Source organism: Anarhichas minor, unplaced genomic scaffold, assembly GCF_050575085.1.
Source record: "Anarhichas minor isolate MPS153535 unplaced genomic scaffold, ASM5057508v1 ptg000030l, whole genome shotgun sequence".
In the NCBI taxonomy this organism is placed as follows: domain Eukaryota; kingdom Metazoa; phylum Chordata; class Actinopteri; order Perciformes; family Anarhichadidae; genus Anarhichas; species Anarhichas minor.
In genome coordinates, this window is record NW_027466476.1 from 900,188 (window position 1) to 923,623 (window position 23,436).

The window sequence follows — 23,436 nt, forward strand, 5'->3', positions numbered from 1 at the left end:
CCCTCTCTCTCTCTCCTTCCCTTCTACTGGTTCCTTTATCTGCTTGACTTTGAGTTGCACTTCTGTCTTCTGCCCATGAGTTTCCTGGATGTAAGCCTGATATTACACATATTAATACTGATATTGATACGGCAAGCATAAGAAACCCCCCCCCCCCCCCCCCCCCCCAACCACACGGCACCGTGCGTCCAGCTCTTCTTATCAGACACCAACTGTGAGCAGCTGACAAAAGCCCCCACAAGGAGGATGTAAAGCAAAAATCCACTCTGTGGCTTAAAAAAAAACAGTTTCTGCTTTCACACTGGGTGTGCTTACTGGTTTCTGTCTGCCAGAGATAAAAAGGTTATTAATTCTCTCCTTCACTGGACATAAAGGTGACAGCTCAGCAATACAGTAAGATGCTTAGCTGCAGACTGAACAGATGACTTGACAGACTGATGAGTATGGATACACAATGAGCCATCAATGAAAGGTTTGTCCCGGGTCCTACCAGAACCAAAGCCGTCACATTGACCGGGTCTCCCACTCTCTCCACAACCAGCCGGATCACAGCTGTGTTGCTCTCGTTGACGACAAAGTCAGTCTGCCCCAGGAACCGCAGTGTGGCTGAGTCAGACGTAGAGCCAGGGATGGACAGAGCCAGAATCAACCCAGCTAGCAGGAGGACCGGGAGCATTCCTATAAAAAGGGGGAAACACATGAAGGAAATCTTTAAAAAAACAAATGCAGCAAAGATTGACATAATGCATTTATTGAAAAAAAGCAGAGGCAAATAAGAGGATATTTACAAATTTGGAAAGCTACAGAGAGTTTATTTTTAATTCAATCAGTGCCTACATAAATACACAGATTTAATGACATGTTCTACTCCATAATACTGCTCAAAATGTATAAGAACAGCTTCACACCTACTCATCACCCCTTACAAATCTAAAATATATATTCAGTATAGATAATAAAAGATTAAATGAATATGATATACGAGCAGTTATCGAGTGTTCAGATGGCCTGGCTTTGGAAAATGTGCAGCCATACTGGCTGGCAGGCTTGCTCGTCATTGTGGTATAATTGATTCATAACATTATTCCATAAAATTCACCAGCTTTTGTCCTCATGTTGTCACAACTGTTAAAGCAGTTGTTGTTGAGTTTATTCTTCTTGACCACATTAATGTAATGTCATGCCATGTGTTAGTCGTTCAGACAGCCTCCCATTCAATTCTGCTCTGTGAACACTCTCTTCTCTCTCTAATCATCTTTTCTGCTCCTTCGCTCCCTCCAATCATCCTCCCTTCTCTTCTACACCCCTGTTCCCTCCATTTCTCCTCTCGTCTCGTCTGCTTTCCCTCAGCTCTCTCACCCAGAATAATCCTAAAGCTGGATGAAGAAGACAGAGACAGTTGTCATGGTTAACGCAACAAAACAGCACCGCATGACAAATGGGGCTTGTTAAATTGCAGCCCCTCTGTCCTGTCTGTCCTCTTCCTGCTGCCTCTTGAAAAAGAACATCAGCAGCTACGGTGAATGAAGTCATGTTGTTAATATGACTAACAACATGTTAGTTATGATTTTTTCGAAAGCAAAAATCATTTAGGAAAGTTGGACATTGAAAATATCCCATTTTTCACATGTTCCGTTACTGTTATATCAATTTGAGTTATTCTCGGTAGTGGCGGGTGTTTAAATAGCAACCATCCATCAATCAGTTTGTCAGCCAGGAGAACAAGAAACAGCTTTAAAAGTTGTTGGTTGACAGCTAAAGTCAGAAACAATTAATGCAGATGTGATGTGAGTGCGTGTGTGTGTGTGTGCGCGTGTGTGTGTGTGTGTGTGTGTGTGTGTGTGTGTGCACGGCGCCAGCACTGGACAGATTGCTGGAAAATCCATCAAAAAAGGATTTAGAGCTGGTGGGGCTGGACAGTGGGGAACATAGGGTGAGGCTAAGGGGGAAGAGAGGTGAGTGTGTCGCTGGACAAAGAGAATAAATCCTGTTATTGGCCCTGCTCTCTCTCCTGGGGTTGGGAACTTCCTGCACCACTGACTGAGAGCTTGAGAGAAAAGCTATTAACCCTCTCTCTTGTATCATCTCACTGGAACTGCCTTACAGTGTAAGTCCACACTAGTCAAGGCTATACTCTCATGGGTAATCGCATAGGTGGAGGGTAGGTGCTATTTACTAGCATCTGGACACCTGCTTGTGACTTGCCTTCCTAATTGAGTCATATTGGACAGTAAAGGCACAGCATGTCTGTTTTGGCAAAATCTAATTGACCACAGCATATTTTTTTTAATCATACAGAATTCATTTTCTTTAAATTTAATCTCAGTCTCTCTATGTCATGTCTGTTTTCATTTTTCAAAATGTGACTTCCCACGCACTATTTCCTAAGTAAATCTTTGAGCCTCAAAACCTCACCTCCACAAACATCGCTTCAACCACAATCTTCTACATGGATGGCAGCAAGCATTCAACCATCTACAACAACAACGTCGTCCTATTCCAAAAGTGAGGGGGTGGTCCTTTTCGTATCCACTGATGCTGCACGTCCTTCAACGGGCCTAATAGAAAACAGATGCTGTGTGGATGGCACAGGTCTGTTTCATACGCGGCAAGGCAGTTTTTATGCTGGCATCATGCGTTGTGCCAACCCTGACCCCGGGGGTTACAGGAGGACCAATGATCTGTCTGTCAAAGCAAAAGGTGGCATGCAGTGCCTGGCACAGATCTCTGACATTGATAAGGCTGGGAGTAAGAGTCCATGTAGAGAGGTCCACAGTGACACTGCTGCATGCATGCGCGCACACACACACACGTTTGCATACATGGATGCATCCGCCAGAGCTGGCACAGTCGGCATATGCAACCAAAATGCAAGATAGACAGCTGGGTGATGGGCCAGGACACTGGAGAGTTCTGAAATGCATGAAAACACCCTGTCCATCACAAATAGTGTGGGCCAAACAAACAGAAATTGATGACTGGGGCCAGGACTCTAGGACATGGCACTCTAACAAGCCACATACAATAACACAAAGAGACTTCACTTTCTGAATATCCAAAATTACTTTATTCTGTGACTCTAACCTCAGTCAGTTATTATCTAAATAGACCTCAACATTGACATCACCGTAACAATTTTTGTCCAGTAAATATAACTTCCAGCCAACTTCTTTCTTCTTTTCAATATGCAGAGGTTTTTTTTGAATTATGGTCCTCTTGCACAAGCAGGCTTTGTGCTTGCCAGAAAAGTATCTCAGCACTGGGCATTGAGCTACAACAGGAGTGTCACTAATTCCACTCGTTTCACCGGCTAAAGTCAGATTAAAGCAAAGGGAATAATATGCAGGCAACACCAAAATATATGTAAATGTACACAAAAACGCATGTATACTTCATGTAGAGTACCCCTTCGGTATCCGCTTCCAATCACTCGCTCCTCTCTGTCCTCTGACCTCTCTCCGTCACACATCTAATCAATGATTTTAACCTCTTTTCCTGTATCTCTGTGATGGAAAGCTTATCACCACACAGCCTTCCCGACAGGCTCAAACATGATAAGCACCATGACCAGTCAACAGTGACAACATGAGTGCCGGTCAGTGCTGGTCACCTGCCAGCCCTTCTTAGAGCAGCCTATCAGCGTAAGGAGCCTGGTTGACAAAAAACACAACTTTGGATAACTCCCAGACACACACACACACACACACACACACACTCACTCACTGATCTATTGGATATCCCTGTCAGAGGTGCTGAGGAGGTGTCTGGTTGCAGGGCTGCTCCTGGGGTCAGTGTGCGGCGCTGATGCCTCTAGGGTTTCTCCTGACAGTGGTCTATGTGTCGCAATCTTTAGCATCAATTATTCACTGCAAGCCCACGACTTAATAGTCAGAGGATGGTAGTAAGTGTGACACTGCAGGATTCGCTGCATAGCACATGCCCTGTGCCGTCTGTGGTTAGTCAGCTGTTGACATAAGTACGTAATCATGCGAGCTGTCACAGGCAGTCCTGTTTTACACTGAGTGATTTAAATTTCTCCTTGTTAACTAAAGAAATATGCCTCCATTTTTGTCTCATTAAATACAGAATCTGTCATCCTGTTTTGCCACTTTAGCGCTCTGGAAGCTTCTCGAGGTAAAGTCCCAGCCTCTACTGTATAATCACAGCCAAGGACTTTGCTTTTATCCTTTGCTATTTCACTGAGAATACTCTGTATTGGAAGCTTTAAAAGGGCAAAGCAATACTCTTACTTCCTTTTTGGTATAGAGGGTGTGTAGGACAACAGTCTGTAGAGTTTTAATCAAGGGCTTTCCCATGAGGCATCCTTGCCCTGAGGCTTCCCTGGTCCTGAGACGCCCTTGGTGAAGAGCTTGTGGTTATATCTGGCAGTTAATCACAACCACCCGCATATACACACACACACACACACACACACACACACACACAGAAAGTGATCTCCAGTTGTCTGACACTGGGAGGCCTTCAGTGGGATCGCATTCATCAATCTTACAGCTCTGGTCGGTGATCTGGAGTCAGTCTGGCCACAAAAAGAAACTGCTCTGTCATTAACATCAGCTAATATAACGGGGGTTCCTGGAACGTTTGTGTGTCTCCTCAGGACAAATTCGCACTAAAAAGTAACCACGAAAACATACAGTGCGCCTGATACTGACTGAGATAAACAGATGAGTAAACAGCAACACAGAGGCAGATGGTGTGGTAGGTAGAAGAGCTACAGAAAGAGGGGATTCACCTTTATCAATTTGTTTTTATATACAATGTATGTTGGGACTGCTTAGCCAATTCTTCGCGAATACAAACAGTTGAAAATGAAAGTGCCTTGTGGTCAGATGGCCTGGTTATTATTCACAAGTCAGACTAAATGTGAAAAATGCCTAATATGAGCAGGCAGCAGCAGAGTTTGCTCAAAATAACTTTCCAAAAAGTGTTTATTAAAGCCATTGATACCTTAAACACAAAAGGAAATAGAGCAAATCTAATCAACTAAAATAAAATAAGAAATTGTGTTATTTAATGCATACAACCAAAATGTTGTCTCTTTTCATAGAAAGGCTGTTGTATTAGTTCAGTTTGTATTTATAAGTATGGTGCCTCCTCTGCTCTGTTTATTGGATTGTTTTCTGTTTGAGCTCCACTTCACGCTAAGCGATGCCACCGGGCCAATGTGTCTCGGGCCCTACCACAGAAACCACCCACCGTCCGTGCTCAGCCCGGCGAAGCCGCGGCTGCCATACCCGGTCAACTCACGAGCCCATAATTGCACTTCGCGTGTAGTTTCTCCCTCTAGTATTTTTAGATTAGTGAATGTTCTCGCCATACAGAGAATTTGGGGGGAAGAAATTAAGAAACTTAATAAGCGAGTAGAGCTAAAACATACATCATTAAATCTGACAAAAAAACTCACTTGTTACTCACTTGGCTTATTTTGGAGAGCTATTATTTTGAGGAGAAAAACAGAAAACCTACCATTAGTCCAACAAGAGGGGGAGAAATATTTGAGGGGAAATGAGGATGGCAATGTGCTGAATTGCAGCCAAATTATGCCATTTCCACATAAGGGGAACTAAAAAACACACAATGAATTCTCTAAAGAACAAAAACGCATGAGGTCAGCCTCCCAGCTATTGTCAGCCGATACTTTTCAACCAGGCATTTCTCCTTCAGGGGCAAGAGGCTGCCAATCAAGTGTGCATTTTACTGTGAAAAAAGAAACAGAGAGAGGGAGAGTTTTCCTGAGGTATTGTCCTCAGGGCCGTGGTCGGCTGCTCTTAAGTTGAGCCAATGGCATCTCGCATCCCTAACTAAAAACAGGACTTTTTTTCTTCTTCTTAGTGGGAAGTAAGGAATATAGAAAAGAAAAGTGGTTCCAACTGAGTAGGAACCAGTGCATGAGCAATTCAGAGCGTTTTCCAGTTTGAGCATTGGCTCACTGATTAGCCTGTACGACACACAGTGATGGAGGCCGACAGAAAGGCACTTTCAGGGGATTAAACAAGGTTGTGCTCTCCACAGCCTCGCACACCAAAGGGCCAAATTAGCAAGGGTATTACTTCATTGCATGTAACTAGTTGGGCCTTGATGAAATGCTAATTGCATTTCAAAAGAATTCCCAAAACAGAGAACGGGGGGAGTATTTTCACTGGAGAAGAAGCGGGACTTTACGATTCACTGACCAGCACACAATTTTAAGGAGCAGGCTTTTGTTCACTCGTGCTCCTTTCTGTGTTTTCTGTGCATTTCGAAAATTGCCACAGTTCTCTCGTCTTTTGTTTCTCCCACTTTTTGGCATGCTGGCCTCCTCTCCAACAGAACCCAAACCATCCTATTCAGACTCCCTTCTTTTCTCTCGGCTCTACTTTATCACTCCTAAACAAGGACGTACACAGCACACACATCTTTGGTACAGTAGGTGTGGGAGAGCCCCTCTTTCAGGCCTTTGCAGCTTTGGAAAACTAAGGGCCAGATGGCAGGCTTGAGGAGGAAGCAAATCCCTGAACAAGTGTGGTCAACCGATCCTTATTATCATACAGAAATATAATAAGAACTGTTGTGCTGCACATTGCTCTCATCTAGCTGCAAGCTTGTTGTCGGTCGCACAGATTCAGAACAGTTATGCAGCTCTGAATGTCAGCGGGTGCACTTACGTGCTTACACGTTGTAAAAGAACACAACATGTGTTTGGATCATGCACTGACATAAACACAACAATCAATTTGAAAGTTATCTCATCTTGCATTGAATGCCATTTCTATCAAATCTAAACATTTTTTCCTTTGCAGTGCTTCACAGATGACACAATGAAAGACACAAGAATGCAGCGTGTCTTTTCTATTCATCATTAATTGATCCTGATCTTGTGAGATGTTTTACTCACAAAGCTATAATATAATAAAAGGCACCCAGAGCCGGTGGATGAATACATCTTTTTACAACAATAAACACCCCCCGTCACCTCTCAGCCATGCTCAGATCAACCACCCCCACCTATTGGAGGAATTCCTCTGTCATGACCAACTACAGTACAATGAGGGAAGTGAGAGATAAACTGAGAAAGACAAGAAAAGAAAGAAAGAGGGGCTGGTGTAAGGGACGGGGCAGATGGGGGGTCGGAGATGAGTGAGTGTGTGTGTGTGTGTGTGTGTGTGTGTGTGTGTGTGTGTGTGTGTGTGTGGATGAAATAATACAGAATGGGTCAGACACACACATTGGGGTCGCGGATAAATAAGGTTGAAGGGTAACGGAGAGAACTAAGGATTTTGAAAGATTGATCTTAGAGTCAGTGACCTACATCAACAGGTTTATGTTTTAAATAGGCACCCGACCCTTCTGTCTCTCTCTCTCTCTCGCTCGCTCTCTCTCTCTCTCTCTCTCTCTCTCTCTCTCTCTCTCTCACACACACACACACAAAGACCCTGGTGAAAGGCAGTGGCGGTACAAACAAAGAAGGGAAGGGTATAGGGATGGATAGCCAAGATGTCCTTCCAGTCGAACATGACGTGTGACCCACTCAACCCGACCAGTCTAAATTAGGACAGGAAGCAGGGGCCGTTATGGGATGTGTTCCACGTGGCTCCCCCAAAAACATCTTGGCGAGGCGAAGTCATGGGGATTTATTGCCCTACAGAGGGACCCATGTGGGGGTCTGCGCGTTCAAAGAATGGGATCAGTGAAGAGCAACCAAACAGCGTGTTCATTTATCAAATAATGCTGCAGAGCAGGTTTATGGCTTCAGAATAATAAGTCATTCAATGATCACAAAAGGGAAAAAAGAGGATTCCTGCTTTCAACAGTCCGTGCGACTTAATCTAATTTGTACAAACTACAGAGTCTAGCCAAGCTAATGTGAACCACAGGAAACAGCCTTCCTAAATGTTCTTTTACTTTTCATTATGTTTTGACATTTGAGAAAGCGATGTTGCTCTGTGTGCTTCCTGCTGATTTACCATGCAGTTTGCAACATAGCTGCTTTAGCTGAACTGGATTTATATGTAATTACCATAGAATATGATATTATATTATTGTTAAACCCAACAGATAAACTGGTAATGTGATCGTCTATACTCGTCACAGCAGGTAGGAAAGGCTGACCTGTCAGAGGCCACCGGCTTTACTAACATCACAAGAGGTCAGAGTTCAAGTTTAATACTTGAATGGAAATGCTGGGCAGCTGTGGGAGGACACCTCATCGCTACAGAGTGCAAGATATAACAATACGTGTGTGTGTGCGTGTGTGTGCGTGTGTGTGTACATGCGTGTGTATGTATGAGAGTACAATTATTAGAGTTGACAGCAAGTTCATGGCCGAGGGTTTGCTGCAGGGACAATACTAGCATCCTCTTACCGGGAATAATATGCGGTCTTTAAAGCCCACTGAAAAGACCTCTGGATCGTTGGCCATCGCTGAGGACCCACTACTTTCCTGTCCCTCAGCTCCAAGAACAACAACTACTAAAACATGATACTGTCTCCTGTGCGTAAGCATGAAGTATCAAATGATTTTTAAAACAAAGTACTAAAATCCCCAAAAACATTTTAAAAGACTTATTTACGACTTGAGTTTGTCCACTCACTAAATCTAAAATCAGCTTTATCAGGGTTTTTCAGACATGTTGGCACACAAGTTAAACAAATAAAAGCACTAAAACTAATTATTTTCAATTCATCAGATATTTTCCTGCATTTTCAATTTCTTCTTAGAGCCTTTAGCATACTTCTTCTATCCGTGCCTTAACTATACTGTCTGCCCACAGCAGTGACTTATTTTCCCACATTGGCCAAATATCACTTCCTTGAGAAGCAATACACTGAAATGACACCAAACAGTCAATGAGATGTCTGAACAAACTATCTTCTGATCTAGAATTATTTAATCTCAGAAAACTATTTCTATCCCTAAAAATCGAATCTGGTCACAATATACAGCACAGAAAACCGTTTAATCCAAAAAGCACCAATAACTCATGACTACGTGTGCAAGTGAAAAACATTTTGCTATTTTCCAGTTTTGCATCATGGCTGTAGTTGATCTCAATGGGCTCATTTTAATATAGCCTAAATATAATTAAAAGGTATGGGCTATCTCTATAAGGATGTGTACACAAGTAACTGTATCGTTATATTTTATTTCATTTTATTCTATTCCAATTTAAATATTTGTATCATGTAATATGTGTGTATAGCATTAGGGGCTACAACTTACATTTAATTGTGCAACCCTGTGATGTATAATGGTGGTAAATGAATTTGCAGCCTTGAAACCATCCACATGCACAAACGTAGTGTTTCAAATATGTTGAGCCCTACGGTTCATAAACCCAAACAAGCATTCAGTGAGCCCAGTCAGCTCACAGCACAGTGAAAAGGAGGCGGGTTTAAGGTATACATCTGTCTTGCACCAAAGAATTATGAATTGTTCTGCTGCATGGTACTTCTGAGGGAAATGGTAATTTGAGGGAGAAGTGGGAATGTTGGTGCAACATTTTATCCTCTCAAGGTGTGGAAATGAAAACCAGACCATAACTAATAAGAGGTGTATAGTGTAGGTCTGCTGGTTTTCTCATCTCACGTCATGAAAAATGTAAAATGCAGAACACTCACTGAGGCGAAGTATAAGCTTTTGCAGTGCGTTTACTAGTTATAACATTTGCTACATAGCCTAAATGAACGTTATCCTCCGCAGGCCTGCATTTTCATGTGATTATTAAAGAGGATATCATAAGCTGCAAAAAAACATGTAAGAAACCAACCAATTAGCTTGTGTTTTTATATAAACGATATGGGAAGTAATATAGAACTACTTCAGATGACAAAAAAGATCATAAATAGAGTAACATGCAATGTTTGAATTCAACGTTATAAACAGATAAAGACATCCTTTACACCTCTTGCCCCCAACAGTGATCCATGGTGCACATATGCACATATCAGCGGAGGCAGGCACAGCCTGTTGCAAGGCAGTATTGAGAACTGTGCAATCATCTACTATTTCCCTCGATTCCAACACACTGGGAAGGCGTCCCCAGCAATCATCAATCTCATCCTTTCCGCAATGTGCAACACTTCAACACCTTTCATCAATGTACAAGCTCTGTTTATGGCACTGTCCCCTTTTGTACTGCGCAGCCATTAGAGGGGTGAGACAGAACCGGAGAGAGGCAGGCAGTAAAACAGTTTCCGCCCAGTGAATCACATTCAGACCCCCACACAGGCGACTGGGGGCTGACCCCTGCCAGTGACATAAACACTGACAAACAAAGGACCTGAGCTCTGAGCAAGTGTGGATCTTAGAGGATCTAAATCTACAAAAAAAAAAAAGACTGACTGTGGCCCAGGGGTTTGGGATGATGGAAATAGAGATTTGAGGTTTGAGATGGGGGGGAAATGTGAAAATGTCATGGCAAGTGTTGCTGCTTCTCTACAAACAAAGGGGGACAACTGCTCAACAGATCCCATAATGTCACCATTTTATACAAAGATATAGTCCAGAAACAGCTAACAGTGGAGGCTGGCGCTAAGGAAGAGCAGGTGTAAGTGCTGAATGGATACAGAAGCAGCTCCCTCCCTTCCTCCCCAGTGAGAAAAAGGGATTTAACTGCGCTGAGGCACAACAGAGGAGGCAACAAAAGAGATTTGCAAGGGACGAACCAAGATGACATCATGTCAAAGCAATTAGAGATAAGGTGGACATATTCAATTATTCAAGGAAAGAAAAACCCCACCCCGTCAACTGGTGTGAACTATGGAGCCTGCACGTCTGCGTAAAATACGCAAAGAAGCACAATGAGGCTACAGGCACCACTCATTGATTTAACAGTAACAGCACATGTGCGCAACTTTAAGTGTGCCAAGATTACTTATGGCCCGAGTAAGCTTATAGATTAGTCAACGGAGCTTTTATGAGAGGGTCTCCAGCTCACCATGTGTGGCGGTTCCCCCCTGAATTGTTGTTTTATTTCAGTGGGAGAGAGAAACCCACACAAAGCGCAGTAATCACACTGGAGATCCTGGATGTAACCATGGAAGCGTTTGTCTCCGTCCTCAATGGGCTACCCGGCCATTCATTTACTGATTGCGCTGAATCAATATTTAGGCTTTTCAAATTTTATTAGCTGCTCCAAGGGGGATTTTTGGCACAATGCAAAAAGAAATTAGCGGTGGCCAACTACTTTTAATCGTTTTGTTATAGTGTCCTACAATATGTCTGCTTGAGCTGTCTGGCATAATTGATGAGGAGTGTCGCTACTCATTTGTTTCTTTTATTCGCTGCACTATCAGCACACCACTATAACGCCTTGAGTTACCAATGATTACTGATTAACTTTAATTTAAAAAATAAATAAAAATCTGAGACGTTTGCTTTGTCCTAGAGTCGGTGTAACCATGTGTCACAAAGCGATATTGCATCCAAGTATTTCTATGAAATCATCCAGCAAAGTTTTGCTGGTCGCCGCATATCCGAACTATCAGCCCGTATACTCACAATGACAAACAGAAGCATGTGTTTGAAAAGAGACTTACGATAAATCATTCCAACTCACCTGACACCTTCCTTGGATTCTCCGTCCAAGATAAATTACTACGCTGTATTTAATGCTGACGATAACATCGATGAGTCCTCTCAGAGTCAAAAGCTCCTTCTCTTCTCAAACAGCATCCGATCACTGCTGCTCAACTCGATCTGTCCTTCGGCGGCTTGGGGATCCCGGTGAACTGCATGGGGTGAAGCGTGTGTGTCATCTAACGGGACTGGAGAAATAACAGAGACGGAGATGTTCCCCGGTCTGTTCAGGACCTTCTACTCTCTCTATAAACAACGTCGTCCTCCTGCGGCCACGTGAGAGCTACTGCTGCTGTACACACACACACACACACACACACACCTCACCGATCCAACGGGAAGATTAGTTTGCAGCTACGCAGGGATTCCAGCTCGTCTCCCGGTGGCTGCCTAATGAGACAAGATGTTTTAATCTCATTTGTTCCTCGTATGGTGCTCAGTGTGGTGGTGCACAGCGCCACCCTGTGACCCGATGAAGCGCCCGAGAAACTGTCTCTCCTTTCTTTACTCAACATAAACTCTGCAAATGTTTACTTCTTCATAAGCTATTTAAAATCTGACAAAATTGTATAACTAATGCATGCAAGTGTGCATGCATCTTTGCCCGGGTAACCTATCATGTGTGCTATAAATAAGTATCATGCTAAATATGTCCCCAGCTAACATTAAATGATGGGAGGGACGGTGCTTACTCTAATTTAGAATAGGCATTGATGACATTTACTGCATACACTCCATAAACCCAGTGATGGTAATTAAAGCCTATTTTCTACTGACTAGATATGTTGAATTGTAATTAACATGGCAATTAGTTTAGGTGTACGGTACGCAATAAACTTGGTTGCCACGGATATGAATACAAATGTCTGAATATAATAATACTAACTTTCAAGTCTGTTGGTTCCCATCACAGCAATGACGACCCTGACCTTTAGCGCCATCTCGCGATCAGAAGTCAGGACTCTGTTGAAGACGTCGCTCGACACGTCACTACGCAAACATTTTGTTGACGTGGCGTGAGCGGTAGCAACTCAACAGTAGCGAGCGGGTAGGAAACTAACGCTAAGCAAAAAAGGAAGGTGAGACCGAAGGTAAATCCCGTGGAAATATGGATATTATCCAGGTCAACTGATTGATCGGTGTTCACATTATCAGGTAAAGGTTATTGTTGGCGAAATCATCCTAATTTATCATTCACCAACGGTGACAACTGGCGGATAGCAAGGCACAAACCTTACTTGTCACATAACATAAGGTGGACGCTAGTTAGCACTAGCCTGACGTTAGCCTGTGCAGATGGTTCTTAGTTAGCGAACTGTGGATGTGCGCTGTAAATCTCAGCCTTATTGGTACAAGACCAACGTGGCTGTTAATTTAAACCACTGCTTTGGCGGCTTGTGGTTCTAAAGTTACTAGTTATTCCTCTTGGACGGATGTCGACTGGACTGAGGTGTAGCATTAAGCTAGCTATGTTGTTTTACAGACAATTTCTTTAGTTAAATATGTGCCAAGATGGTATTTTAACCACAGTAGCTCTTGTAAGATTAGCTTGTTAACCACTCTCCTGTGTGCTTGATAAAGGAGATGATTCTAGGCAACGCGTTAGATTGCCAGCTGCTAACGTGGCTAACATTACATCATGTTTAAAGTACGTTAGTTATCTAACGTTAGATTAAAACCTGTTTTGCCGTTACATCACCGCTGCGATAGGGCAGTAGCTAACGTTAGGATACGTTAACAGTCAAGATATGACAATCCACAGTAATGTTCTTATGGTCGTAATGGTTAACGAAGCAAACATATTGCAAAAACAGAGGACATTGACATCTCGAGGATTCAACGTACTGCCTGTAAGGTCTCTTATCCATCTGGAAGGGACCCAATTCTTATCTACTTTAACATGAATGAGGACTGTCTGTGAGATTGACTCGAGTCTCTCATTCACTGCTCCCTTAATTGCAGGTTTTAGGAAATAAATGCATGGGCTTGAATGGTGTCATACATTTGATATGGTCAATTTATAACAGTGTGATGACATTGACAGTTACATTGGAACAACGTGCTAGTTCCTAGACATAGTCACCTGCATGTGTAGTAAGAAATGTAAGTTTTGATGCCTCATCTGTCAAGTTGTCAGAGGCACGTGTGCCTGCCACGATCTTCTTTTTTTACAGCATAGCCCTCCTCTTATTTTAAGCTATACAACCCGTTAAATGAGAACTGTGTGTGACTTAATGAGGGACTTATTGGTTCAGGCGAGTTTTTTCTTTTTAACTTCCTTCAGAATAAAAGCATACCTTGCTGGTATTTTGGTACTCAATCCTGTCTCTGCTCTTCCCAGTAGAGTGAAGAAAAATGTCCAGTATAAGCCAGCACTATGGGTTCCAGTCAGCCACCATGGTGCAGCCTGCCAATGGCGGTCATGCCTATCTGTTTGGAAACAATGGCTCAGAGAATGACCTGTCCGAGGAGGATGGGGAGAGCAATGAGCTGCGGCCGCGTGGCAGAGAGAGGCTGCGGAGAAGCACCTCCAGAGAGAGGATGGACGACATTATTTACCTGACCAGAGAGATCCAGGAGGGGGACACCCTGAACAGCATTGCCCTGCAGTACCATTGCTCAGTACGTTTGTCTTCAGACCTGTGTGTGTGTCTGTCTTTCTTAATCTCCTTGAAGAGTACCCACTTAACTCTCCTTCATTTTCACTGTTGCATATTTAAAGCGGCTAGAACTGTTATAACAATGTATTAAATGATAATGTGAAACGGGTCGCTTGTAGTGATGAATCTGCGGCTCCCCTCGACTTCACAGGGCTTGATGGTGAGTTTCGGCTCATTAAGATTTTAGACCCGTTTTCAGCCTCAGCAGGCAGCAGTTTTCGGCAAAATTGCTCTAAAAACGCATTGTACGCTACCCGCTCAGCACTTAACAGCATACGCAGGCTAGCGACGAGCTCAGATTTTGTGTTCACAACTAGTTTCAGTTGCCTCTTAGTGGCAAAAATATATAAATGACACACGTGTACCAATAGCAATGATTCAGTTTATGACTGGTACAGTGACATGCAACAAAAACACTCCTTTAGAACATATCAAGGTTAGGTAAGATTACATTACAGGATTTTTCTAATAAACTGTCATTGCATACCTTCCATCTATTTCCACTGCTATCATATGCATATTATATATAATACTGTTATGTGTATTTATTCGGCTTGCTTTACTTTTATTTAGTCTTTTTTTGTATTTAATAATTTGTATTTCCTGCATTCTCTTGTTGACTTTGAATCCAGCATATTCAGACCACAGTTGACGTAAGATAGTATTTTGGCAGGAAGCAGCGTCGTAAATTCATCTTTCTCCCGTGTGTGTGTGTTTGTTAGGTGGCGGATATAAAGCGCTCCAACAACCTCTTGACAGAGCAGGACTTCTTTGCCCTGCGGTCAGTCAAGATTCCCGTGAGGCGCTTCAGTGTCCTCACTGAGACTCACAGCACTGGACCTCTCAAATCTGCCTCCCCTGCAGCTGCCAGGCGCCTCCACCAGATCTCACCTGTTACCTCCCTTCCCGCCGAGTCCTCCACAGACTCTTCCTCTTCTACCGACAGTGTGGAAGGATTTCTCATGGAGAAGGACAAGGACATTGAGCGGCTGGTGAAATCCACAGGTCCGTCTCGCAGCAGTCTGAATGAGGTTGTGTCCTCCTTAACGCTACAGCAGCCGCTTCTAGGGGAAGTGGAGTATAAACCGGTACAGAGAAAGGACCCTTATTATGGGGCAGACTGGGGCATGAGGTGGTGGACGGCTGTGGCCATTATGCTGGTTGTTGGCATTGTCACACCTGTGTTTTATCTGCTTTACTATGAGGTTCTCGTGAAAGCTGACGTCAGCCATCATGGCATTCCTACACAAGCTCATGGCAATGGACCTCTCCAAGGCAATAATTTAGACCTCCCTGTTGGAGGAGACAACAAGGCAGGGGCTGGACACAATGATGGCAATGTGGTTAATGGAGATCCACAGGGACATGTGGACAAAGCAGGAGACGGCGGGCATGAGAAAACATAAAAAGGGATTATTACTTTACCTCCACATTTGTTGCCAACTCAGACCTAATAAGACTAGGTAGATGTTCCCATTGATATGTCGTTTTTAAATAGGCTTATACAGCAATGCAATCTGTCTGACAAGGACAGTCACTTTGTAGTGAGGGCATTCATTTTTATATGGTTGCGAAACTAGGAATAAGGGTGTGGCCACTGTCATTCCTGGTCTGTTTATTAACGTTACATGCTTTCCAACAAGGAGTAACAATGGGCTAAAAACGTTAGGCTTTGCTGAACATTTCGAATAGACGGATACATTCGAGTCATCAGTGTAGCCGATAGACTTGAGGTAATGTTTTAGTTATCTATGCTGCCGCGTTCTCAGTAAGCTACACACAAACTATATCCAGGGATTCAGCAAATCATAATTCTGAGGATTTGGCTTTTCACTCAGTTTGGTGCAAATGCAGTTCTATTGCCATGTTGGAAATTGTACTTCCCAACAGTATTTCTTGGGAAAGTATGATTGCTGTCAGAGTTTAATATAGAATTAATTTATTTCAACACTATTAAGATACTTACACTATCAGTATTGAGAGGTACCAGTTGAATTCTTTCTAAATTTACAAAGAAGTTGCTTGAATTCTTCTTACTTTTAGCTTGCCTAAAGAGTTTCTTTATTTCACAGCATGGTGAGGAAAGTGGGAAATGCACATTATTCCCACGACTCATTTTTGTAATTGTGAGATTTTAGACTTTGTTATATACCCCATTTATTGTATTCCCGTGTTCACTTGATACTTCATGAAAAAGCATTACATGTGTTGACAGTATGTGCCTTTTTAACCTGTGCAAATGTGCCACAGGCTGTAAAATAAATAAATCTATTTTGAATAAATTATTACCAGTGTGCGCAGTTTGGCATTTGTTATTTACACAAGTCTTCAAAGGAAAGCCTGCCCTTCATGATCACACAAAACAAACAAAACTCTCACTCTGCGAAACACTATTTGCAACGTATATACAATATTTAACCAATAGTGGCAGTCACATGATTGTTTACTTCAACAGTGAGTTTGCACGGGCGATACTTTCTCAGTATGTTGCTTCGCCATCAATGTTCTCATCACTTCCCGCAGCACCGTCTTCGCCATTGTCAAAATAGCTGTCAATGTAGTCGTTTTCCTACGGAGAAACAAAAGAAACATGAAGTCGGATATTAACTCCGCTTCTTACATATCGACCACATTAGATTTGCGTTAAACAAATTTGCGAAAAACGATTCCAGGTTGTGATTTGTAATCTAACCTCTTCAACATCCTCTTCGTCATATTCTTCCTCTTCAATTTCTTCCTCCTCATTCCCGGGTTTCTTTTCGGTCTCATCGTCAGATTTTTCAGGGTTTCCTTCATCGTTCTTTGCCAGGTTCTGAAATGTTGTGGATAAGTGCAAATATACATCCTGAGCTCATTTATACTTCATCAACTTCATGAGTACTTGATAAATCACATCAAGAGAAAAATGAATAGTACATGTCATGCTCAGTAGTTTAAAACTGAACAAACAAAGTGATGAAAAGCTTACGTCTAATTTCTTCAACATATCCTCTGCGTCTTTGCTTGATATCTTCTCAGTTTTCTTCTTTGTTTCTGTTGGATTGGGGCATTTTGTCTTTATTCTTAAAGGAATAAAATGGAATGGCATTACATACATCATGGCTTTAACATACCTTTTTTAGCACACATTTTTTTCTTTTTGGGCATCAATTCTTTTGGAAGGAGGTTCCAGTCTAAAATATCAAGAATAGTATTTCCATTATTTTACTTTTTGTTCTTCTAAATTTGCTGTAATCAAATGACAGTATGTAATGCACGTACCTGGACTCCAATCCTGATCTTCTATCAGTCTTTGCTTCAAGTATCTCTCGGTGTATCTCTCCACTTCTGTTTCATGCAAACAAGAGAAAAGTCGGCTTCGGTATAATCCAAAACGAATCCCAATTCACTTTTACAACGCACTCAGCAGTTTATCAGAACCATGAATTTAGCAACATAAACCACCGGGTCCTACTCCTGATTCATTATCACAACCACAAAATCAGTTTGAACCATTTACTATGGAGTCATCAGTTTTTGGGCTTTAATAGTGCCAAAACAAAAGACTTTCATAGACATGATGGATGAAGTTAGAAAATAGAAAGCACTTAAATGATGCATCTAACAACATTTAGAACAAGACATTCTGAAAACTTGATCTACTTGTTATGAATATATATTTAGCCCATCGCTGAACAAGGAAATTCTAAAGACACCACCCGGCCAGACCACAGAAATAATATTAAAACTGCCAGATGAGGCAGCAGCTGTAACTCAATATTCTGCAATAACTATACCTCTCTCTCTCCTTTTCCCAGATATGACCCTGATGAAATGTCTCAGTTCCTAAGTGCTGCATTATCTTCCCTCACAGCAGCCAATTGTCTTGTCATAGCATTTCTATCAGATGTCAGGTTTCTAAAGCACTACTCTCCTCCTCACCTGCTTTATTGGACTGAGCCTTAATGTTGTGTGGTAGCTGTTGCATTGTTCCCCTCATCTCCTGTTTTAAGGCCAGCATGTAGTCCTCATCCTCGCCAGCTTTCAGCGGCACCGGCTTGAAGTCTGTGTTCTGGAGGAGGATGGATAGCGAAGGGCGATAATACCAATTAAGTATGACAGTTACTTTTTCACAGGTAATTTGTTTGCAACATCTTCTCCTACACTATGGAGTAGATGTGAAAAGTCTGTACATTTATGGATTTACAGGTTTAGTGTCACCTTCAACAGAATACATCTTTGTTTTAACTGATATTAGTGCAATTACAGTAAAATGCTGTACAGTAAAATGGTACCAAATTGATCCTACAATTACATTGAAAAAGATGATTTCAGGACAAAAGCAGCTCAAGTAGTGAAGTATTCTTAAAAATTAACAGATCGTTTTATTATATTTTTATTACACATACATCACAAATTTTATGTTAAGAAAAAAACTAAACAGAAATGACCACTGAACATCCTGAACCTGTGTCCTTTGTGGTCCTTCAGTCTAAGCAAGTGGGCACAGGTGTCACGTACAAAGCAAGGCTTAATATGCAAAAGGTCAAAATGACCCCCGGGGGCCTCAAAAGCATCAGGTTTATCAGGTGGTTTGTCGTAAAGTGTTTGGGAATATCTACCATCAAATCATGAGACAATGGGCCCCCAGACACGGACACAGAATATTGCAAACAGCCCCTCTAAAGACCCACAGATAAACTTAGGGGATAAACGCTCACCTAAAATAACAGAAACATTTATGAGCAACTGTTAGTTTGTCTATTGTTACCGTGACAATTACAAATATCATTTCACATTTGATTTATGCAAAATACAACATCGTTCTTTCCATAACTTGTACTTTTGTTCAAACATAATGGCTATATTCTTTATACAAGTCTACTTTTGAACTGTCGTGCACATGTCTCTCTGATTTGTAAACAAATGCGGTAAATCACTTAAATGCTGTGCCATGAAACGCTTTCAGGGATTAGAGGTAAATTTAATACACTGCAATGTGATATGTCATCCTGGGTTCTCTGCATTTGTGTGTGTGTGTGTGTGTGTGTTGTCGGGACTTACTGGAAACAGCGGGTTGGGCCCCACCCTGGATTCTGGCATGCTGCCCCTGCCGATGCCCAGAGCCTCGACGTTGAAGGTAAAGGCACCTATTCCACGACCCTTGCCTGCCATGGCTGCAAGCCTCCTCTGTACCTACAACACAGGGTCCACATGCCGTTAGGCAACTCGCTGTCAAACACGTGTAGACACAACTTCATGTGCTACAGCTTCCATCGCCTGTAAGCCTGCACATTGCCTGCTATGAACCGTTAATCAACGTCGACACATCACATGCTCATTATCACTTTTTTAAAAGTTGTCATACTCACTATGTGACTGTTTGTGAATTGCTCCTAACGTGGAGACGTGTTTCAGGGCTGTTCACTGGCATTTAGCCGTTTAGCCTCTACTAAGTCTCCATGGTTTCACTTTTTCGATCTTACTTTACGTAAACATTCAGCTGCTCAGTTGTATCTGTTGTTCGGCACGTAAACTAACTCCTGAAATCACCAATTTTACAGCAGAATCTAATGAAGCAATGGGCAGCGTGGACACCTATGCACACATGCTTCTCTCGGGCAGTCAGCGTAAATGTGACTCTAACTCGCCCCGCCCCTGTATGACGTGGTTTTTTTCCCAGCCAATAGAGTAGCGCGCTTTATGTTGTCGTCACTAATCTGATCTTCCAATGAGCACGCTCTCCTCCTACAAGGGTGTGTCGGCTGCTGCGATCACATCAACATATCACCTCTAGCTAGCAACCAATCTCCACCGACAAAACCCCTCGAAAGCACAAAACCCGCAGCAGGTTACCTCGACAGGTGCATGAACTGGGATGTCTGCAGCCGACTGGTACGCTCACAAATCGCTCGGAGACGGACTCTTCTGGATCCAGGAGCGATTCTACCAGTCAGAGAACCGGGCCAACATCTGGCTGCTGCGCGGCTCGCACCAGGACGTGGTGGTAGACACGGGTCTTGGTTTGAGGAGCTTACCTGACTACATCGACGGCCAGGGGCTGCTCGGCAAAGATCCGCAGAAGAAGAACCCGCTGCTGGCCATCGCCACCCACGCCCACTTCGACCACTCGGGTGGTCTTCATCAATTCCAACAGGTGGGCGTCCACAGCGCCGAGGTCGATGCCTTGGCCAACGGAGACAACTTCGAGACGGCCACCTGGCTCAGCGACAGAGAGATAGTCGAGGCTCCCAGTCCGGGATGGAGGGCAAGGAACTACAAAGTCAAGGCTGTGCAGCCCACGCACATACTGCAGGAGGGTAGGTAGGAGACGCAGCCGTTGCAGATCTGATTTATTGAAGGAGAGTAGATATGCGATCAAAGCCCAGGTCAGAAGGTCTAAACGCATTTGCACGGGGGATAAGCATCATGGTCGATACCATTAGACTATATTTAATGGGTGCGCCTGGAATCAGTATTTTGCACATTATGCAGTAGGCCTATATAGAATGCTTTCGCTCCCCACAGGAGGATTTACCGCACAGTGAATTTGGCGGAAGACCAAAAAATGACTTGCTAAATGGATGCAGACACACATTCCTGCACAATATAGAGGCATCTAACATATGTAGTGGAGGTTCTAGAGCGGTGCTCACATTTTTCATCAGGGTCTTAATTAATGGATGCTGCACTAAGCTTAGATACAAAGGATGTTGTATTTGCTTTGGCAGGAGTTCAATGTGAGGTCAGGTGTAGCACTTGTACAGGTGTAAATGTGTTATTACTGGTCCGGCCGTGTAAACAGTGCAGAGCTCATTTGTCAACTCTCTTTATCGAAATAAACCGTGTTGATGATTTGTGAGACAATATGTGACAAGAACAAATCATTCTTTTGTTTGCAGCTGTTGTGCATATTCTTTTTGCATATTCTATTTTAAGCCAGCATGCTGATGACACTGTTACTTCCAAGAAAGATGAGAAGAAAATGCAGAGATGGTGCAGTTTATGGAAGGCTTCCCATAGAGTATTAATAACCTCACAGCCTTCCTCCACACATTGGCAGATTCACACCAGATCAATTCACTAATACATTAAACTCACATTTTGCCACATTTCTCTGGGATTTCATCATAGGTGTTGCACAAAGTTTATATCACAAAGGTCTTTGCATTTGGGATTAGCAGCTTTGTTTTTGTTAGGGTTAAAAACTGTGTCTTTATTTGCAGAGTGTAAATACTGCAGCCAGCATTAGTCAATGCACCGACTTGTTCTGCTGCAGTTTCACCCTTCTGTCACAATGTGCAACTCATATCTGGTCTGGATCAAATCAATGATGTACTGAATGTCTTTCACATCATAGTGATACGAGACGACATGAGAGAAACACAAATCCTTGCTCTCTTCCAGCCTGCCAAATTATGAGGAACATAAGGGTTTAGTTTGGATGTAAGCCTAAGAGTGGAATGCATATGGCCTTGAAGATAGTTATAGAAGTTATATTGTGTGTGTATCTATGTGTGATGATTCTGAAAACATGACACCATCTCTATCTCTAGGTGATGTCATCAACCTGGGTGACAGACAGCTGACGGTGCTCCACATGCCGGGCCACTCTCGCGGCAGCATTTGCCTCCACGACCGTGACAATAAGTTGCTCTTCAGTGGAGATGTAGTGTACGACGGCGCCATGATTGACTGGCTGCCCTACAGCCGCGTCAGTGACTACATCAGCAGTTGTGAGCGCCTGGTGGGGCTAGTGGACAGCGAACAGGTACCATTGAAACACACCAGAGGGCAGCTAACCATTTCAGCTCATAGTACCAATATTTTGGGTCAGATTAATTGAGCTTTGATGCACAAAGTATCCAATCCCATTCTCTACAAAATGATTAGGTTTATAATGAAAATATCATAGTCCTGTTATGTTTTTAACAGAGTTGTCCATTGTGTGTACATTTTAGGGGACTTTTATTCATGACGCTCAGTGACTGGATTTTTACCAACAACAGTGTTTGTCAATGTATGTTAAGAATAGAAAAGATAATTAGTAATATCCATGTAAATCAAAAGATTTACCAGAATTTGTATTTTAGCGGTATGATATAGTCATCCTTAAATCAGAGCTATGTACCTATGGATACATATTAAACTTATAAATTCATTAAACAGGTGGACCAAGTGCTCCCAGGACACTACAACACCTTTGGCGCGAAGCGGCTTCACCGGATTGCATCCACATATATCAGCAGAGCTGGAACGTGCCCTGCAAAGTTCTCCACATTTGCCTGGGGTACTCTGGCTGGCGTGGCGCTGCGGGCATTCAACCCACGGTGTGCCTGCTAATGAGAGGGGATCATGGAGCCGAAGGAAGCACAAGTGAACAAAGAAAGTTTAAATATGGAGGGGAGACACCCCTCATTTATCTGTAACATTGTTCATTTACTTATGTAATCCAACAGACATCATAGAATTGTCAAACTTTCTGTAAAATGCACCTATTGGGTTACATAAGTCAATAATCAGCATCATATGAAGCATACAATATAAAGTATTTATAGTGTGATTCTGTTCTATACTAATTAATATGTATATGTTGGGTTTAATATGATTATATATGATTTTTCTACTTTAAGCAGTTGTAAAATTATAATAGCACAACGATGGTACAGCTCTGCACTGCAAACAGCAAGCAGAGTCAGTATGGCCATAGTATTTCTCTATGCATTTTACAATGCTCAGTGACGACTCAGTGTCGACTACCTCCCACGTTTGTAACAGTGCTTTGTACTATTGACAAATCTAAGGCTTTGGTTCCGAAACGTTGACAATAAAGCCTCCGTTCTACCTGCCTGTCTCGATGCATCTACTAAGACAGACTACTGCACTACAGTCGCTCACGCAAGATGGGCTCTCCTGAGATTTAGTTGCTGGAGAGAGAAAGAGAGGAACAGAATAGGATATAATATGATCCATCATATGCTCGGAGTGCAGAGCACTTCCTGCAGGAAAAAGAAAAGTTTCCCTCAGTCTACTTTTCTAGTTTACTATTCAGAATTTAAACCCTGCATGTTTGACCTGTTAAAACTCCTATATGCTGTGCTACAGTATCAATATACTGTAAATAAGAGATGTATTCAATCATAATCTAAGCTACACAGTTAAGATCAATAAAACTTTAAATATTACCATACACAGACTTCCGTGTAATATTTCAATTTA

At 42.6% G+C, this 23,436-nt stretch overlaps 4 protein-coding genes across 6 annotated transcripts in view; 2 read left to right on the plus strand and 2 right to left on the minus strand.

Moving 5' to 3' along the window:
- adgrv1 (adhesion G protein-coupled receptor V1) overlaps nucleotides 1-676 on the minus strand; it is a 94,742-nt gene extending 94,066 nt beyond the window's left edge. Inside the window, exon 1 of the mRNA XM_076104334.1 lies at nucleotides 491-676. Within this exon, the coding sequence (XP_075960449.1) occupies nucleotides 491-676 (186 nt within the window). The remainder of the gene's footprint in view (nucleotides 1-490) is intronic.
- An 11,898-nt stretch (nucleotides 677-12,574) lies between these two features.
- lysmd3 (LysM, putative peptidoglycan-binding, domain containing 3) lies at nucleotides 12,575-16,532 on the plus strand. Of its 3 annotated transcripts, none has more exons than XM_076104467.1 (3): nucleotides 12,575-12,669; nucleotides 13,920-14,200; nucleotides 14,961-16,532. In XM_076104467.1, exons 2-3 carry the CDS (start codon nucleotides 13,934-13,936, stop codon nucleotides 15,642-15,644), a joined length of 951 nt encoding a protein of 316 aa, XP_075960582.1. In that variant the 5' UTR covers nucleotides 12,575-12,669; nucleotides 13,920-13,933; the 3' UTR covers nucleotides 15,645-16,532. The 3 variants fall into 3 exon arrangements, with proteins under 3 accessions (XP_075960582.1, XP_075960580.1, XP_075960581.1); XM_076104465.1 differs by having other exon boundaries at nucleotides 12,585-12,733; XM_076104466.1 differs by having other exon boundaries at nucleotides 12,585-12,733; nucleotides 13,923-14,200.
- On the minus strand, nucleotides 16,266-19,852 carry polr3g (polymerase (RNA) III (DNA directed) polypeptide G). The gene is made up of 8 exons (XM_076104470.1): nucleotides 19,590-19,852; nucleotides 19,282-19,413; nucleotides 18,160-18,289; nucleotides 17,500-17,565; nucleotides 17,352-17,411; nucleotides 17,207-17,271; nucleotides 16,931-17,050; nucleotides 16,266-16,807 (listed from the first exon to the last, which is right to left on the minus strand). Exons 2-8 carry the CDS (start codon nucleotides 19,390-19,392, stop codon nucleotides 16,718-16,720), a joined length of 642 nt encoding a protein of 213 aa, XP_075960585.1. The 5' UTR covers nucleotides 19,393-19,413; nucleotides 19,590-19,852; the 3' UTR covers nucleotides 16,266-16,717.
- Nucleotides 19,853-19,858: 6 nt separating this feature from the next.
- Nucleotides 19,859-23,402, plus strand: mblac2 (metallo-beta-lactamase domain containing 2). The gene is made up of 3 exons (XM_076104468.1): nucleotides 19,859-20,537; nucleotides 21,774-21,988; nucleotides 22,387-23,402. The coding sequence occupies exons 1-3, from the start codon at nucleotides 20,096-20,098 to the stop codon at nucleotides 22,558-22,560; spliced, it is 831 nt and encodes a 276-aa protein (XP_075960583.1). The 5' UTR covers nucleotides 19,859-20,095; the 3' UTR covers nucleotides 22,561-23,402.
- The last annotated feature ends 34 nt before the right edge of the window (nucleotides 23,403-23,436 follow it).

Bases quoted from the DNA above. Each gene is read 5' to 3' on its own strand.
- lysmd3 (XM_076104467.1), top strand. From the start codon at position 13,934: ATGTCCAGTATAAGCCAGCACTATGGGTTCCAGTCAGCCACCATGGTG. The intron at 14,201-14,960 runs GTACGTTTGTCT...TGTGTTTGTTAG, and splicing joins CCCTGCAGTACCATTGCTCA to GTGGCGGATATAAAGCGCTC.
- polr3g (XM_076104470.1), bottom strand. From the start codon at position 19,392: ATGGCAGGCAAGGGTCGTGGAATAGGTGCCTTTACCTTCAACGTCGAG. The intron at 17,412-17,499 runs GTACGTGCATTA...TTGATATTTTAG, and splicing joins AGATCAGGATTGGAGTCCAG to ACTGGAACCTCCTTCCAAAA. The intron at 17,272-17,351 runs GTATGTTAAAGC...CCAATCCAACAG, and splicing joins AAAAATGTGTGCTAAAAAAG to AAACAAAGAAGAAAACTGAG.
- mblac2 (XM_076104468.1), top strand. From the start codon at position 20,096: ATGTCTGCAGCCGACTGGTACGCTCACAAATCGCTCGGAGACGGACTC. The intron at 20,538-21,773 runs GTAGGTAGGAGA...CTCTATCTCTAG, and splicing joins CACGCACATACTGCAGGAGG to GTGATGTCATCAACCTGGGT. The intron at 21,989-22,386 runs GTACCATTGAAA...TTCATTAAACAG, and splicing joins GGCTAGTGGACAGCGAACAG to GTGGACCAAGTGCTCCCAGG.